We start from the raw sequence: 19,831 nt of genomic DNA, 5'->3' as shown, positions 1-19,831 counted from the left end.
GAGGTGTCTCTGGTATCTGGGTGCAGGCCATGGCTCGTTGTGCAACAAATATACGAGATGGGTCCGCAAATGTGTAGTCAAAACTTTTAAAAAAATCCCGCTGGGGCGTGAGAGGTGCGCTGTGGGCAGTGTAATCTGCTGTTTGGAAAACACAACCCTGACGTCGACAACTCGACAACGCGGAGGAGGCGAGGAAAAGCATTACATTCGATCAAGTATTTTTTTATAGACAGTATACTTGCAAAACCACTTGTGGCTGTCAAAGGCGTGCCCGAGGGTGCTTGCTTCTTCTAATGCGTTTTATGGAATATATATTTTGCTGAGTGCTCTAAGCTGTGTTTTTATAAGTGTGTTTTGCTGCTCGGTACGTGATGTATACGAATATTACATTAGTCTCAACACCCAGCAGACGTAATTGAACAAGGGAACATCGTGGGATGCCTATTGTTGGGGATTGTTCGAAATACAGGTCTTGATAAAGAGAACGGGGTTCCCTTTAAACTGCTAGACCCCTTTAACTGGAGGACAACATGATCTTAAGCCCTCCTCTGTGATCCTCTGGCATTTAAGGTGTGAGGCTCTTCTCAGGGGAGAAGCCAGAAAATCAAAATGCCCCGAACTTTGAACTACACTTATAATGGCAAACAGGACGTGATGAGAGTGTGCTTTGCACTCCCTAAAAGAGCGGCCTTCACTGCTCCATCCACGTGATGTCATGTGATGCCACTTCCTGTCGTGATGGCACTTCCTGTCATGATGTCACTTCCCGTCGTGATGTCACTTCCTGTGACCACGCCTACCTTGGAGAGTTCCCCCACTTCTTTTTTTAGGACTTGTGCCCTGCATACATCTCACCCTGCACCACTCAGTAGCAAAACTGACAGTGAAGTAAAACGTTTTTGGGGGATAGTGGACCTCTAAGAGTGTATTAGATCCAGCTGAGTAGATTCCTAATGATCAACTGGAGGAACAAGACTCCCGGCTGATGCTGTCTGAAGTATAACTGTTAGTGGCTATTGAAGGTGAGCTCTTGCTAAAGTGCAAGGTGATGTAAAGATTTAACAATACAATTTCAAAAAACTCCAAAAAGGCTATAAAAGCATTTATAAGTACAGGAAGCAGGACTTTAGGAGTTCTGGTTTACATACTATTACATGCCTTTCTGAAACTGTCCAAAAATATCCAACTCCTTAATAGTAAAAGTGTAAACCCTTTCTTTTTGTACTATTTACAAACATGACTGAAGGCTCCATTTTTAGATGTTTTGAGGCCAATTCACCAGGACACCTAAAGGAATATTTCTTTATGTATTTCAAAATGCCCTGGTGAATAGACCCCAACATTATACTAGTAGATGGCAGAGATAATAGAATGTCAAATTCAAGCTGCAGAGGAACCAAATACATATTGCTCCCTTTAGTTCACTGTCTTGTTTACATAGATATGATTTCTCTCTTTCTGAGTAGTTTAAAACACATAAACACATCCATGACACCACTTTGTAAGTTCAATATGCGAAACTGGGCAGCTTGTAAGAGTAACTCACACAAATTATAAACTTTGGGCCTGATTCACAAAGGGCCTCCACACTTGTGGCAGAGGCCCCACAGTTGTGGGGAAGTATCCACACTCGAGATGGAATCTATGCAATCAGAATTCTCATTGCGGAGATTCCGCCCGAGTGTGGAGACTCCCCCACAATTGCTGGACCTCACGAGTGCTGAGGCCCTTTGTGAATCAGGTCCTTTGTGCGTAATTCTGTTCGGTCGCCAATTATAGAGATCTGCCAGAATCATGCTTCACCTTTTAAGAAGTCCCTCTTTTTAGTCTCATATGTCTCTATTTTAAGATTTTTCCTGAAAAAACAAATATTTTCTATCTAATTTTGACATCATGAAATACCTCACACTCCATGAGCCATTCTCCTGGAGTGGCATGTTTTAGGGTAATAGAGTTATCTATTCGTGCACGACCGTACATGAGCATTATGGGACACTTGTACGCATTTTTACGTTTGCAAATGGGTAAATTCTCTGAATTGCCCAGTTTGCGAACGCCAAAATAATGCTTTTCACATGAACCAAACCCTATTTTGCCTTTCGACAACCTGTAACAAAATAGCAAAATGGGTTTGCAATTCGGTATTTGGAAGGGTCGTGTTTAGCGCACCCCTTCCGAATATTGAATTGCTGCGGTAGGTATGAATGTTTTGTGACGATGAATGTGGTCACAAAAAATTCGCATTTACCACCATCTTCAAGTTGGTGGTAACCCAATCGCAAATGAGAAGCAGGAAGGGGTCCCCAGGGGCCCCCTTGCCCTTTGTGAATGTATGCAAAAACTTTTTTAAGAGCAGTCAGCGGTCCCACGGACCACTGCCTGCTCCTAAAAAATGAAAAGTGAACTATTCATTTTTTTTTTAACGCAACATGTTTTCCTTTAAGGAAAATGGGCTGCATTTAAAAAAAAGATTGCTTTTTCGATAAGCAATCACTGACATGGTGTTGGTAGCGATTTCATGTGGGTCGCAAATTGCGACCTACCTCATTAATATTAATGAGGTAGGTCGATTCGCGACCCCCTTCAAATCGCTATATGAAACTCTATGAGTTTCATATATTTGTAATAGCGATTACCCAATTGTGATTCTATGAAAATCGCAATTAGGTAATCGCTATTAAAAATGTTAATACATGTGGTCCTATGTCTACAGTCCAAGGGTTTGGCTCAATTATAGAATTAATCAAGTTATATCCCTACACTAGCACATAGATAGATTAATGCACCCACCAAGTCCAGGTACATTTCAACTAAACAGTAGAAGGCCCCGATGTAAATCTCAAAACAAGTGAAATAATCATTCAAGAAAAGAAAGCAAATATAATTAAGCTACTTAAATAAGCTAATTGTTAGCACCCAGTGTGGCTGCCAAATCACAGTCTGTTCCCCTTTTTGAATTGTTGCTATTATTTTCTAAACTTTCTGACTGCTGAGTGAGTGGTTGAGGAAGGGAAGGTAGAATGGGAGTGCCAACCTGTGACAGTAAAATGCCCATCCCCAAAAAATAAATAAATAAATAAATTAAAAAATATATTTATTATATATATATTTATATTTATATTTATATTTATATATATATATATATATATATATATATATATAGAGAGAGAGAGAGAGAGAGACATAGATATAGTTATATAGATATATATATTCACACCAAATGATTCCTATTGATAGCTCACTTACGATCGGACAAGGGATTGGCAAGGGAATCGAAATCCACAACTATTATGACCACCTGAGAAGTATTCATTTGCACTCTAGGGCCTAGATGTAGGTATTTTTATTTTACCACTTCTTAAATACCGAATTTTACTGATTTGGTATTTAAGAAGTGGTAAAATAGAGGGGGGGCGGGGGGGATGTAGGTATTACAGAATTGGTAAATACCGAATCGTTAAGATTCGGTATTTACCGATTCTGTAAATACCGCTTTGGTAATGCCCATTGATTCCTATGGGTATTGAAGCCCATAGGAATCAATGGGCATTACCGAATCGGTATTTACCGATTCGGTAAATACCAATTCCAGCAAGGGTGCAGGGGGTGTCACTTTGACACCCTCTAGCACCCCAAATACAGGCATGTGTGCCATGTGGCACACAGACATGCCCTAAGGGCATGTCTGTGTGTCACAATGCACAGGTGTGCATGCACAGATGTGCATGCACACCTGAATTCGGTATTTTACCACACAATAGGATTGTGTGGTAAAATACCGACTCTTAAGGGCCTGTGGCACTCTTAGGAGTGTCACCTACATATGGATTTACCGATTCGGTAAATATACTGATTCAGTATTTTACAGAATCGGTATATTTACCGAATCGGTAAAATTACTGATTCTTAAAAAACCCTAATCGGCCGTTTCCGACCGGTATTAGGGCTCCTACATCTGGCCCTAGGAGACTAACAGCCTGATTCATCATAGTGCCGTTTTGCTAGTTTGAAATAGCGAATCATAAGGAATCGCTATTTCAGACTCGCAAAACGGCATTCATGTAGGAATCGCAAAAACAAAAGCGATTCCTACATATTCCTTATTTGCGATTAGCAAATTGCTAATAGCAAATAAGGAATAACTCCCCATTCATTCCTATGGGCCACCGCTCGCGGTAAATAGCGGGCCAAAATTGCGAATTCGCAATTTTAAAATGGATGATGAATTGCATTTAAGGAATCTCAAATTGAGATTCCTTAAATGTAATTCATCGCAAAATAGCGAAATCGCTATTACCGATTTTTGCATTTGGGATGATGAATCCCAAATGCAAAAATAGAGCTCGCAAAGGGCCAGATTCTCAGAATCTGGCCCTTTGCGAGCCCATTTCGGCTTGATGAATCAGGCTGTAATTTACAAGGCTTGTTTAGTCCATTAGTATTACAGCAGACACCATCACCAGTTCACAAACCAATGCATTTGGACCAGATTGGTCTTGATCACGGTAGCAAAGATCCTCACATGAAATTCGCTCTCAGCAGACCGGACAGGAGAATGGTGAGAAGGTAAGGGGACCAGTAAGCAAGTGAGGCGATAAGAGTGTGGTATATTGAAAAGGCAGGTTTATCATACAAAATAATGTAAAGTGCTAGAGGGAAGAGACACACAATTTATATGAGGTCTCCTTTTGCAATATGAAGGCATTCAAGGAAACATACCATTATGAAAAGGGCTCATTTATAAAAAGAAAAAGGGCTAATTAGAATGAACTTGATATTTTGAACAGAGAGAAATATAAAAACTTGATTGCACAATACTTGCTACAAATTAATAAATCCTATTGGGGATTTTTGTAGAATTTCCCTAGCTGTAATAGAGAGGATTAGTGATATGAAAAATAAGAAGCAGTAAATAACAAAATTTGGGACATGGGGATTGGAGAAGGTGGTCCCTTGCTTACCAGAGGACTAACTCTAGCAAAGTAATAATTAACTGAATAAATGTATACTTTTTGAAGTGGAGTAGCATACCATAAACAATTGTACACTTCATTTGTTGGGGTTTTATGAATTTCAAGAGAAATATTAAATAGAAAACAAGCAAATGAAGGGATTACATATTTGTGTAGAGACTGTGATCTCTTGTAAGGCTATTGCATTAGTCCCATAGTTTGCAGAGTGGATTCAGATGTACACTGTGAGATGATTTTTGGAAAAGCTTTATTAGCCACTTTTGCTCATGAATGTACAATTGTGTTCTCTGGGTAATTTTGTGACACTTCTACATCTAAAGGGTGTTAAGCAACATTGAAGAAGGGATAAAATGTGAAAGAGGTTTGAATAGATGGTAAAATGCTGACACAAAGTCAAAACCACTTGTCATTTGAGTTTTATTACTACACACAAGCCATAAACAGTAAACATACATGTGCCTAAAACATTGAAAAATGTGGTAAATTCATAGATTACCGAAATTGGGTGATACATTTAAAAATATACTCTGTTTAATATAATTAATTCCAATTTATGTTTCTGCTATCATTACAATGAAAAATACTTAAAGGATGCTTGATTTATCTAAAAATAAGTTGCTCACCTAAACCCACCCCCACACTGTAAACCATCTATTATGACAGTCACTGACCTATGGGAGATCTTCAAATATATCACTCAGGGAATCCACCACTCACCATCTTCACAGAGACTTCCAAACCCATAGACAATTTAGGCCTGAAGATTGGCAGACTAGAGTATTTTTTAAATCTCAAATGAGGACACCAAGTCTTGATAAGATCATTTCACCTAGTAACTTTGAATCTGCATTCCATCCCCCTTGGAAATCTAACTTCACACTGAACACTTCACATTAAGTTCTACAGAGGCCACATCATCCAGGAATACCAGTTCTGTATGGACCAGTACACAGACAGACACCATTCCTTCAGAAGGTTTCTCAACCATGGACCACAATCCCTGCAGATATTATCTCTCATATGGACCACTATTTTTGCAAAATACCTCTAATAGGAAGCAAAAGTCATTCTGAGACCAATACGCACAGCATTGTTCATCCCTGCAAAGACAAGCTCACCATGAACACACAAGCTTGTAGAAACAACAAGCACCTTTCCAGACAAAACCTTTGAAACCAAAGGAACCTTCCACCCTTCAGCTAGCCAACTACACTTACACATACTTGAAGTACTTAAGAGGGACTGGCCAGCTTTTAAGGGAACACCCAGGCCACACACAGTCCCCACAGGCTTATGTGACTGCAAGACCAATACAATTTCAAAGCACTGCAGGAAAGTACTAATACTGTGGTGGGAGATCTTGACTTGTGGAAGGCCTCAGGTTATACAACTAACATATAGCACCTCCATTTTGAAGCACGCATTGAGAATGCCACAAAAGGGTAATTGAAAAACTGTAGTGGCTATTTTGCACAACTTGTAGATCATAGTTTTTGCCCGTCAGGGTATAGTCAATATTGTATTTCGGTTGTTTTGTAGCCTCTAGTCTTCATTTTAGTAAAGGGCTTTGACGGGGATCTCTGCTGCATCAAAAACATTATACAGCTAAAATAAAATAAATTGTGCATGAAAATAAAATCAAGGCAACCAATGAATACCAATATTCTACTTCAAAAGCAGTAGTTTGTGATAAATGTGTCCATGCTTACCCTCCTCGTGATACAACCAGCTTTACTTTAACTTTATATGAAACTATGATTCCAAGAATCTCCTTGTTGGCTCCATCTCTTAATCTGGAAAGAATATAAAAACACATATGAAACAGGTCTTCTGACCAAACAAAACATTAAAAACCAATGTCCAAATGTGCATTCATAGAACTATATTCATTAAAAAAAGAATCAATTTTAGATGCAAACTGAACTACAAAATAATCAATTTATAGACAAAATACGCAGCGTAGGTTAAACAGCCTTAAGTATAGTATTATTGATAAGAGATTTTGGGCCTGATCTATAGCTTGGCAGGAGGATATTAAGTCTACCACTCTAATGGATTACCATCCGCCAAATGTATATATTACAGGGAACCCAGCGGTGATCTATGTACCTTGACAATAGCTGCTGTCATACTGGTGCATGTCAAGTTGCACAAAGTTTGGTGGACCGCCGTTGTCTGATTTGAGGAAATTTTTTTAAAACAAATTTGCAAAGTGGGAGTTTGATACTGAAAAGCAAATAAATAATGATCACCACATCCAGGAAGTTTTTTTCCCCAGGGTGTGTGAGTCATTGTTTTTTTTTCCTTTCCATCACCCCAAGTTTGTACCAAGAGGTGAAGAACAGAAAAAGAGGACATTACACTGTTCACCATAGATAGTGCGGGTGGTGTAAAACCCTTCCTCCAATGGCCTCTACAATGTTCAGCCATCTGAGGAAGCATTCCATCGAATGAGACAACTTGGGCTCAGTCGATGGGAAGAAGGATATCCTCCACACCTTAAATTGGGCCAGGGGACCGTTTCTTTGGTGGGCTGGGTACTGCAACCCTTTTGTGATAGAATACCCTGTCCATGATCCATAATTGGGCTGTTATAAAGGATTATTCAGTATCATCCTTTCCACTCACCTCCCTCTTTTTCAATATATATGTCCTCTTATTTCATTCCTCTTTGAATTCTTCCAAGATGTTCACCACCTTTACTTCACATCGAATTACCTATCTCCCTTTTCTGTTTCTACTTTCTTCTGATGAGGCTTCCTCACAAGATATACTCCATAGACCTGTCCTTTTTATTGACGCCTTCCTCATGGTTTCAGGGACGATGGAATTCAAAGAGGACACTCAGCACACCGCTGGTCTATGTGCTTCATTTAATTTTACTTATCCTATCCATTTTTTATTCATGTATTCAGGCATATTAATCACTCACTTTGCTCTGTCCCGTTGACCTGTGCTCTCATTTCAAATCTTTTAGGATTCTTACAAAATGGCCGCCACTATTACTCCACATTTCACTATTTATCATCCTCCTTTCTTGTTTCAATTCCCCTCAAGATGGACTCCATAGACCTATTCCATTTCAATGATGTCTTACTCATGGTGCCTAGGATGTTGGCATCTGTACAGGAAGCGTTGCACTCTTCAATTCAGTTTTCTTGCAGACTCCATTATGGGTTGATTTTTATTTTTAGGATAATAGATTGCTAGCTACCTGTGCATCATTTTTCCTTTTTCCCTCAAGTGGACCACTTATTTTAGGTGGGCATCGTGTTCTCCTAGAGCGTGCCCTATTTCTGGATGTGGAGGTACCCTTATTCACAATTACAGATTTTTGCTTTACCATACATTTTTCTGCATACTCGTTCTCATTAGCAGAAGGACTCTATGCCTGCCCACCACCCTTTGCTGTATCTGGGCAATCACTGCACTAACTCCTCAATCTGGGTTTCCACCTTTTTCTCGTGGTGAGTTTCATTTAGTTTTACCCTATTATGTTAACGACCTTTTCTTTTATTAGACTCTTGTTTCTCCCTTTCCCTTCTTTTCCCAATTAGTATCCTCTACACATGTGAGCATGTGTTCTCACCTTATGTGTGCTTTCATTGTGTCAACCAATGCTCTACACCAATGTCTCTTATTTCTTCTCTTTTTCTTAGCTTACTCTTGGGCTCTCCATATTGTTTGAGTCCTGATAATTATCCCTCAATTTAAGGGGATTAAAGTGCCTTTGACTTTATAATTTACGTACCCTTATTGCCTCTACATATTGACCAGGGTTGTAATTAATGTACTTGTATATGTCACACTTATGCCATTTATTGATATTGGTGTGTTACGTTTATTAGGAGTGAGCATGTTTTTCCTACTTACACTCTCTTATTATTTCTGTTTAATTATTGTTTTAACTCAGGTTTATGCTTTTTCTAACATGTTATTAAAAATATATTATATTAATATTTGTTCTTATGATTTTGAACTAGGTTTCACTGTTATTTAGACTACGTATGTTTACTCCAGGGCCCTTGTGATTTCAAGTTTACTATTGAGTTTCTGTCATGACAATTCAGTATGAGAAGCAGACTATATATTTCAAAACCATGCAGTTATTTGACATACTAATGTCAAACAATACATACAAGGGATATGGAAGTAGAAAATATTTTTTTTGTGTGTTGAAATTATTCATATTTGATGTTAAACAAAATTTTCTTTCAAAGAGTTTTGTGTGGCAAGAAAATAATAAAGGCCAGTCTTTCTCTATCCATAAATTGTTATTCCCTTAGTAACAAGTATCTGATGGATATTCAGGTAAGAGCAAGGCATAATAGTTTGTCAACAATAAATGTCTTAACTAAGACATCTTCAGATCTTGAACGGGGTTTCATTATCTTAGATTGATGGAATCTATTTTGAATTAGTGGTGTGATACATTTGTGGAATTATTTTTGACAGATTCATGTAGTTACTACCACCTTCACAATGTTAACAAAAGATTTCAAAACTTTGGGGCCCATTACGGTGTCAGGCGGATTGCCCCCGCCAGGCTGGCGGTAGCCACCGCCAGCCTGGCGGGGGCAATCCGTCCGACATCCACACTCATTTCCCCCCCCCGCCATATTAGTATGGCGGGGGGACCTAGGCGGACGGAAAGACCGTCCGCCGCTTTTCCGCCCCGGTCGCCTTGCGGCCGGGGCGGAAAAGGTTTAATATGGTGGTGGTGTCTGATAGACAGCGCCAGCCGTATTATAATGGGCATTTTGGAATGCCTGTCCTCGGCGGCGATGCTGCCACGGAAAGGCATGCGATCTTCACTCTGGGAGCGAAGGTGATGTGGGGGGTGCATTTGCATAAACCAGGCGGCAGGCACCAGGTGCCTGCCGCTTTGTATATGCAAATGCTGCCTTCCATTGTTAGCATTGTGGCAGATGGTGCTGAGTGCTCCGTCAGCCACAATGCTAACAATGCAGGATGTGCCCGCCACTGTGGCGGGCACATCCTAATACCAGTCACGGGACCCACGCCCTTATGGCGGGCGGTCCCCAGTTACGATAGGATGGCGGGCGGACCAAGTCCGCCCGCCATCCTAATGGGCCACTTTGTTTCCCAAAATAGTAGCTGGAGCATGGTCCTACAAAAGAAAGGGATTTTGGAAGAACCCTTGCAAAACTTAATCTTTCCTGAACAATTATCTTGCTAGTGACCTCCCATTGGTCCTTTCGTACGGAGCCAGGTGAAATGGCTATGTGTTGAACAAGCTGATGGCTAGGAGAAATAACAAATGATCACTTCCTGCTTGGTTGCAGAACAGTAAGTTTTGCTATGAGGGTGGAGGCCCCATTGGGACAAAGAGGAGGTGCTAAGGTCACACCTATATAATTGCATACCAGCTGAAGATCTTAAAGAATTTATATTGTCTGCCGATCGACTAGCTCCTACACCTACTGACACCTACTTGTCCTGTATATCTTTAACCTGCAATTCGATACCATTCTGGAAGTTGCTGGAAGACATCACTACCTACTTCCTTCACCCACCACAAGTCATTCTCTGAACTTAAAAACCTAGAAGCTTCCTCATATTTTTTTTACTTTAGAGCACAGTAAAGAACTACACATCCTTTCTTCATTTCATAGGTCTGGCTGCCCACAGCACCCCTTCCTGTCAACTAACTATAGAGCTAATATTTACCTAGCCATTGTATCCTAAGAGTGTTTTACACTACATATCTACCCGTTACCCTCAGTTAGATTCCCCTCTTTGCCTTTCAGGCCCTCCAATGCACTTTGTTGTGATAAGAGAGGCTGTGGAGAAGAAGCTACTCCAAATCAGAGAGAAACATCTATAAAGCTAGCCTGAGGGAATACCATGCTCTAATCAGGAAGGCCTGGAGAATCTACTACTGCAGCAGGATAGAGGGAGCTGACAACTCTATGAGGGAACTGTTTATGGTCTACAAAGAGCTGTCAGACCTGTCTAGTACAGGTAACCCTATGCTGAGGGGTTCAGTATAATCCTGCAATCAGATAGCAGAGTATTTTGCCAATAAGGTGGATACAATCTATTCCACCTTTCCAGACACGGCCAGGGTAGACGACGGAAAAGACGTTGCCCCCATAAACCCGGACAGGAACCATCTAACTGCTTTTGAGGTGCCCCCGCGGGAGACCCTATGCCAGATTGCCAGAAGTATCAAGTCAGGCTCCCCTGCAGACCCCGCACCCCCCAAAGCACTTCATGGATGTGTGGAAATTCTTGAGCCACATATCACACAACTATTAGAACTCTCCTTTGAATTAGGGCAGATGCCTAAATCATGGAAAGAGGCGGTGGTTCTGCCGTTGAGAAAAAACCAAATGTCAGTATGGAACAACTAGACAACCTACGCCCCATTTCGCTTCTTCCATGCTTTGCAAAGATTGCGGAAAAGGCAGTCAATAGACAACTCTCAGCGCATATTGAGCCAAATGGCCTGCTTCACTCCACCCAGTCGGGTTTTCGTGCCCTCCACTCCACTGAGTCAGCACTCCTCTTGTCAACTGAAAGTTTGAGGAAACATGCGGATGAGGCTCAAACAGCGGCACTGATCCTGCTCGATCTGAGCGCCGCGTTCGACACCGTGGCTCACCACACTCTGCTATGGTGTCTAAAGAGGGGAGGAGTGGTGGGCAAAGCATGGGAGTGGCTGGAATCTTTTCTGGCTGATCGTAGCTTCCAAGTGGCACAGGGTCCCTTACGATCGAACAAAATTAACCTAAAACAGGGAGTACCCCAGGGATCCAGCCTCAACCCGACTCTATTTAATCTGTATGTACCTCCGGTTGCTGACATCTCTGACAGATTTGGGATAGAAGTAGTATCCTATGCGGATGACACGCAATTGGTGGTGACACTGACACAAACTAAGGAGCAATGTGCCACCAACTTCAATGCGTGCATGCAGGAACTCGCCACGTGGATGGCTGAGAACTGCCTTAAATTGAACGGAAATAAAACGGAGTTGCTGATTGTGGGCAGGGCCCCCTCAGTATGGACCTCGGCATGGTGGCCCTCCACGATGGGCAATCTACCCATTCCCAGCAATCCAATAAAAAACCTTCGTATCTGGCTGGACAATTAGATCTCTTTCGAGCACCAGACCAAACAAGTGGCAGGCACTTGTTTTGGAATGCTGAAGATCCTCAGAAAAACCTGAACCTCCTACCACAGTCGGCTAGACAGACTCTAATCCATGCCGTAATCACATCTAGACTGGATTATGGAAATGTCTTATACTTGGGAGCCAGTGCCAAATGCTTACAGAGGTTGCAGCGCGTTCAAAACGCCGTGGCCCGTCTGATTCTGATGCTCCCCAAGAGAGCGTCAGCTAAGAAAGCACTTTCTACCCTGCACTGGCTGCCAATCAAGGAACGGGTGGTCTTTAAAGCACTCTGTGTAGGACACCGGATCTTACAGAGGAAGGGCCCCAAGTACCTTCACAATATGCTTGAACCCTATAGTCCGACGCGCCAACTGAGATCTAGTGGAACTGGGCGAGTCCAGGTCCCAAAGTCATCTAGAGCTAGAATGGGGGGAAGATCCTTTAGAGTCATGACTGCTACCTACTGGAACAAACTCCCACAGAGATTACGACTTGAAACATCTGAAGCGGTTTTCCGCAAAGAGCTCAAAACCAGCTTGTTTCCCACTAGCTAACTTATGCACTAGGGGCCTCCTAGATCTCTGCTCTTCAGTCTGTCACTCAGTCGGTCTTCTTAGCGCGGGGACACACTAGCTAGTGTAACCATGCGCTTTATAAGCTTCATATAAATAAATAAATATAAATAAGATCCTAGGAATTGAGGTTCATTCTCCCCAGTGCACAATGAAAGGACAACTCCTGTCACCAGGAGTATTCTCCAAACACACCCCTGACCAAAACATAGCATCCAAAACCACATGTACCATTGCAATTAGAAATATATAATCTTTGCTGCAAAAAAAAAAGATCACTGTTATCACTGGTACTTATGTTGATGTGGCCAAATGTTTAACTAATATCAGCAATGACAGAGCATATTACCAAGCAGTTCAGATCTTATTCCCAGTCAAAAATGGAGGCCACCAACCATTGAGATTTGGTAATCTTGTGGGAATTTGCTAGATTTCCTATAATGTGGCCATGTTTTCAGTTCTATGAGGAAGTCTTTGGTATAGCATCTTGTCAACGCTCCCCAATTGCTTTGTAATAATTTGATTCTCCATCTCCTTTTGACTTTCAAAGAAGAAGCCTATTTCTGAACTCAAAGAAACCAGTGTCCATATATTACTTGTCTTCAGCTAATGTTAGATGTTTGTGGGCAAAAGGATCCTTCATTAATGCATTGTGTTGTAACAGTCTGCATCAGACTTAATTCCTATTCGCAGATAAGGGTGTGATAGTATTATGCTGAAAGACTTCCTACAGATGGCTGGTGTATTCATGGTTCAGCAGTTCTGAGTTGTCGGGGTGTCAGCAGCTTTTCTACACTGGGTCTTTTTGGCTTCAGGTATTGACAATTTAACTAGTCAACATTTGGTGATATTACTATTCTGTTTAAGGCTATTATTATTTTTTCATAGATACTTCACTTTTAATATACGTTGAAACTCTGCTATATTCACCCATACATCTTACTCACATAGGGATAATTCATAACATCTAAAGAGCTCCTCCTAATTTTAGGAGTTGTAGCTCACGCCACCACTTTGTTGTGGTGTGAGTAGGAAACCTATTATAAAGCATGCCACCTTCTGGTGGGTGAGGGTTCTCGGTATATAACGAAAGCTTTTTCCACACTTTTTTCAGGACCATTGCAAGTCAGTTCAATCTGTTGATTACTAAAAAAACTTATTTTAGACTCAGATATTTCAGTGTGTGCTTTAGTTTATGTTCCAGGATAGAGTACCCGATGGTCTTAAAATCTCCCCTGGCCTCCTTTTTGTGTCTTGACTCAAAATTAATGCTATTTGGTAAATAGTATGAAATACTGATGAATCACCTAGCATGCCTGTCTTCTTGGAAGACCCAGCACGCCTCACCCCTTGGAAGACCCATTTAGTTCTCACTAAACCTATGACGGCAGAAGATCTGGCCTACTTGGCAAATGTCTGAGGTTCCATGTTCTATCTCCTAACATAAGTATGAAACTAGTTTCATTCCTGTAACTCTAGTTTTGATGACATTGACCATAAGCACCCAAATCCTCAATATTCAGCTGTCTTTAGATATCGGTTGAACCATCAGGTGAACAAAATACATTGTCAAGTAATGTCTTAGAAAGTAAGAGCAAACATTACGGGGCAGATTATGATGTCGGTGGAACCGACACCGACAGCATGTCCGTGTCCGACCTACTGACATCTGCCACCGCGGTCCACCCACCGCATTACTGTGCAGCGGGCAAAGGCATTCTAACGGTGCGTCGGAACTCACCATAATCCCCTAATGACAGCGGAGCCAGGCTCGGTCCCGCCATTGGCATAATGCTGGCACTTTGTGACAGCCTTTCCATGTCGGCCTTTCCAACATGGAACGGCTGTCAGAAAGTGTCTTTGGGGGCCCCATATCAGGGCCTCCTTTCCCTCTGGCCCTCCGCTATGAGGTCTGGGGTGCACATATGGTACCCCTAAACATCCCTGAACTTTGTGGCAGGCATCGCATGGTGCCTGGCGCCCGGTGCAGGGATGTTTGCAAACATCCCTTTTACAATGGAAGCTTGTGTGCGGGCCTATTCCGCACACCGCACAAGCTTCCATTGTAGAACGGATATATTGTCGACCACCTAATACTGCGTCTGGAAACCGCTGACAAAAGGTCAGCGGTTCCTTTCCGCAACGGTGTCAGCCCGACATCGTAATAAGCCCCTATGTGTGTTTAAACTGCGACAGACACAGACCGAGATAAAGATAATGTAATGTAAATGTATGACAGGATGTTGCCAGAGATGCCGACCTAGTAACCAGGGGAACCAGATTTGAGTCTCGGCGTCGGCTCAACATCCTGTGATTCTCGGCAAGTTACTTAAACTCCTTGTGCCAAATTTTTTTAAACTTTTTGTTATGTAACTGTTGCTCATTTAACCCCTTGCGTGCTGATGACAGAACGGTTCCGTCATCAGCATCGGTTGAGCTGTGCTGATGACGGAACCGTTCCGTCATGACTCCGCCCGCGCAAGGCGGAGTCAGCACAGGCGGGGAATACGCCCGGCACGCAAGGGGTTAAACGTTATTTGGGTCGAGTTCGGGCTATATAAAAATGCAGAAGAAAGAAACAAATTATTTTCCGTCTGGGTTTTATTAGTAATCAAATGTATTAGAGGACTTGTTTCTGATATCTGGAGATTATGCTATTTCTCCCTGGTTTCCGTTTCAAACCAATATGCAATTAAACATTGTATTTTTTAACATGACTGTCCTGCTGTAATCTCCAAAGATGCACTTCGGAGATACACCATTGAAACTGTGGGCTGTTGCTGTGGTCTCATTGTGCAGTCTCGAGTTTCTTGCATCGTCTATTTATTCAAGACCTCACTTGGACCCAGTGCTTAACCCCTTCCATGCTGATGACGAACCCCAGCCGTCATGCACTACGGTGCTCGTGTGCTGATGACGGCTGGGGTTCATCACGGCCCGCCCCTGTTCGTGTTGTTTACAGCACACCAGGGGAATCGCGGCCGCATGGAAGGGGTTAACGCAGATCTTAGAATTTGGCTAGACATTCAGCGGATGTCAAAATAGGTTGCCTCTTGTCTAATCATCTTAGGCACCATCTGTTTATGCTGTATCCATGGCTTCTGCTTTTTTCAAGCATGATGGAGGAATAGTTATTTATAGAACCAGCCAGTGAAGAAGGAAGAATGTTTTGAACTGCAATTTTGTGTAAACATATTCAAGTGTTTACCATCTTTTTACAAGCCAGCCTGTCCTGAACTTTTGTACTTCTGTTCTAGGAACCACAGTAAATATATGTCTGAACTGGCTTCTATGAATGATGTGTTTGTTATTTCAGAGCAGTACATCTTATCTGTAGTACTGTCCTTTCCCTTTTCCTAAACCCACCTACCACAAATGAAAAGACAAAACATTCTCTAAAGCTGAGGAAATCACTGGAGGGCCAGCATTTCAAGATAAGCACAGGCACCCACAAATGTGGCGTTGATCCAGGATCACCATTGAGGCCTTGGGGGCTGCAGTTGCAAACAAATCTGCAACACACAGCAGAGTAAAGTGATCTGATATGGAGAAAAACCTACATTTATACATTTGACAAGTAAATCAGAGGTGTGTCGTGAAGCCCACAGACCTGGTGCCTAATGTATAAAATTAGAAATACCACATGTTAGCAAAGGAATCCTCCTACAGTTACCACTTGCAAAATCCGGTTTTCCCTGTATATGTGGAAAACAGAGACAGAGCCTTTTTGTGATTAAAAGTTCAATTTTCTTAAATATGGTAAGGAAACACCAAGAGAACTGCTGAAGGCAGATAAACGTAAAGGTTGATGACTATTTTGGAAATATTATTTTTTAAACAAATCACACTACATACAAGATTCCAGCAGTAATCAGTCTGGTTTGCTGGCATTCTGCCTGAAAGTGATTAAGCCATGATGAAGCATGAAAAGCTTTCCTGCCAGTCAAATAAAAGGATATATCTGAAAGCAGAAAGGCTGGGACAAAATAAATATTAGGCGTGTATCTGGGAAAAGTGATATTCAGGAGTGGTTTGTTTTTTGATGTAGGTATACAAGGAGGGGCCTTCTTTACTGGTCAGGGACACAAAAGGCTGAGCAAAATACTCCATCCTTTGTAGAAGAACCAGAAAACCAGTAAGCAGTGGATTGCACTGGACCCTATAGAAGGCATGGTTGGAGAGACAGCTGGACCCTAGAAGCTATCCCTTATGACCTGTAACTTATGTCTTAGGGTGGTTGGAAGTTGGTGGGGTTTGGTGTAATTTGCCCACTTATCTTGTTGTAGTCCTCTAAGGTACAACTGTTTGCTGGCATGTTACATTGCAGCTATTATCTTTCTGGAGTCTACTGAGTATGTTTGGATCACCTATTGATGTGATGTTTTCATTGACTAGAGGCGTCATTTTGAATTGTTTGAGCTCTAGTCACCAGAGAAGTTCGATGAATATTCCCTAAAAAGGGAGGGGCCGCGGTGCAGCCGTGCAGTCGACGTGCGCAGCAGGCACACGGCTTTCGCATCTAAGACATACCAAAGGCAAGACCATCTGTGCTTGTCCAAATCTGTCCCCATCCACTGCCAATCATGATGGTCCATCTCCTATGTCTCTATAGTTATTCTTCGAGGGAGATTTGGCAACCAGGCCCCCCAAGAACTGCTTTGATAAGAGCCGGATTGATACAAGCTCTAAATGTCAAGACCAAGGGCCAGATGTAGGAAGCCTAATACCGGTTGGTAACGGCCGAAATTACCAAATTTCGGTCGTTACCGACCAGTATTAGGCATTTGAGCTGTAGAGGCCTAATTTAAGGATTCGGTAAATTACCGAATCGGTACTTTAAGAAATCGGTAAATTACCAAATTCTTAAATACCGATTCGGTAAATTACTGAATTGTTAATGTAGGAAGCACTCAAGTGAGTGCTTTTCACTTGTAAGGATTCAGTATTTACCACCAACTAATCAAAAGGGGGTGGGGTCGCACACCACTCACGCACCAGCGGGATCGCCCCTAAGGACTGTGGTCAGTGTAGTTTAGTATTCCGCAATGTATCCTTCTTCACCATCCCTGGACACGTGTTTCGGGGTATTTACCCCTCATCAGCAGGGAATAGGCCATCTTCTTATCTTCTGGGGTTGCCAGTGGCTGCCAAATATTGCCAGGTCTAGTACCACTCAGGCGCGCAGGTGCGGGGTCCCAGGCTCGTCAGCCCGACAGCTCGAGGGAGCTTTAAACATTTCAAAAGGGGGTGGGGTCGCACACCACTCACGCACCAGCGGGATCGCCCCTAAGGACTGTGGTCAGTGTAGTTTAGTATTCCGCGATGTATCCTTCTTCGCCATCCCTGGACACGTGTTTCGGGGTATTTACCCCTCATCAGCAGGGAATAGGCCATCTTCTTATCTTCTGGGGTTGCCGGTGGCTGCCAAATATTGCTCCCTTGAGCAGCGGGCTGACGAGCCTGGGATCCCGCACCTACGCGCCGGAGTGGTACTATACCTGGCAGATATTGGCAGCCATCGGCGACCCCAGAACACTGCCTATCCCTGCTGACGAGGGTTGAAAACCCGAAACACGTGTCCAGGGATGGCGAAGACAGCGAAGATAGCAAGATCGAAAGATGATGCATCGCGAACACTCTACTACAATGACCAGAGTCCTTAGGGGCAACTTCCGCCGGTGTGTGAGTAGTGTGCGACCCCACCCCCTTTTTTGTAACTAAAGCTCCCTTGAGCAGCGGGCTGACGAGCCTGGGATCCGGCACCGACGCGCCGGAGTGGTACTATACCTGGCAGATATTGGCAGCCATCGGCGACCCCAGAACACTGCCTATCCCTGCTGACGAGGGTTGAAAACCCGAAACACGTGTCCAGGGATGGCGAAGACAGCAAGATCGGAAGATGATGCATCGCGAACACTCTACTACAATGACCAGAGTCCTTAGGGGCAACTTCCGCCGGTGTGTGAGTAGTGTGCGACCCCACCCCCTTTTTTTTTTTTTTACCACCAACTAATAGTTGGTGGTAAATATCGCAAACCTTAAAAAAAGCAATTTTGTGCTTTTTTCAACTGTGCCATGTGGCAGACATACATGCCCTTAGGGCATGTATGTTTGCCACATGTGCACCCATGCACTTTACAGGGGTGCAACAGGGTGTCAATGTGACACTGTGCCACCCTTGTAGGTCTACCCTCTATTACCGATTCGGTATTTACCGAATCGGTAATTCTCATTCATTCCTATGGGCCTCCAGGCCCACAGGAATGAATGGGGAATACCGAATCGGTAAATACTGAATCAGTATTTACTGAATTTTACCGATTCTGTAACATTTACGGAATCATTAGCTACATATCATTTACCGATTCTAATTTACCGAATCAGTAAAATTTGTTATTTTAGAATCGGTAAATGATATTTACCTACATCTGGCCCTAAACCTTTAAACCTCATCCGTTTCTTAATCGGAAGCCATTGAAGTTCTTTCAGGAAGGGGAGGATGTGGGCCCTCCTAGAGAATGTCAGCAGAAGTCGTGCTGTGGCGTTTTGAATGAGCTGCAGTCTCTTCAGAAGAAAAGTTGGCCGGACCCAAAAGAGTGAGTTGGCATAGTACAACCGTGAGGCGATCAGGGCCTGTCTCACTGTTTTCTGCTGTGATAGAGGGAGAAGGTAGAGCAACTTTTCTATGCTCATAAGTAATCCAAAACAGGAGCCTACTACACTGGCCACCTGGGGGCAAAGGTGGAAGAGCTATCAAATTTCACCCGCAGATTGTGGGTCACCATGGCATGGGCTGGTGGATACGGGATCCCACTAGGCCAGATGTCATTGTCCCAGTTGGGAGGAGGGATTCCAAAAAGCAGTATTTTTTTATTACCGGCATTGGAAGTTACTGGCGTGCATCCATAGAAACACTGCAGATATGCAAGCCTTGAAATTACTCAGTGCATTAGGGCCTCTTGATCTAGGGTGAGGAGCAGTACGAAACTACTTGTACACCACATGCTTCTACATGAGTCCCATGGGGAGTCATATAAATATTGAATAATATTGGGCTCATAGCAGACCCTTGAGGTACCCCAAAACCCAGAGCTGTTTCTGTTTGGAGGAAAATGGAGTAATCCACACAGATTGATGTCTGCCTG

General features: G+C 42.8%; 1 protein-coding gene across 5 annotated transcripts in view; it reads right to left on the bottom strand.

Moving 5' to 3' along the window:
- Positions 1 to 19,831, bottom strand: part of LOC147693572 (beta-arrestin-1) — a 903,972-nt gene that overhangs the window by 72,213 nt on the left and 811,928 nt on the right. For all 5 annotated transcript variants that reach the window (XM_086933800.1, XM_086933802.1, XM_086933801.1 and 2 more), the window contains one exon: positions 6,683 to 6,766. In XM_086933800.1, the coding sequence (XP_086789926.1) occupies positions 6,683 to 6,766 (84 nt within the window). The remainder of the gene's footprint in view (positions 1 to 6,682; positions 6,767 to 19,831) is intronic.

The sequence above is a fragment of the Lissotriton vulgaris genome, chromosome 8, assembly GCF_964263255.1.
Source record: "Lissotriton vulgaris chromosome 8, aLisVul1.2, whole genome shotgun sequence".
Lineage (NCBI taxonomy): Eukaryota > Metazoa > Chordata > Amphibia > Caudata > Salamandridae > Lissotriton > Lissotriton vulgaris.
The sequence above is the reverse complement of the archived record's forward strand: the minus strand, read 5'-3'. Positions and strand labels throughout refer to the sequence as shown.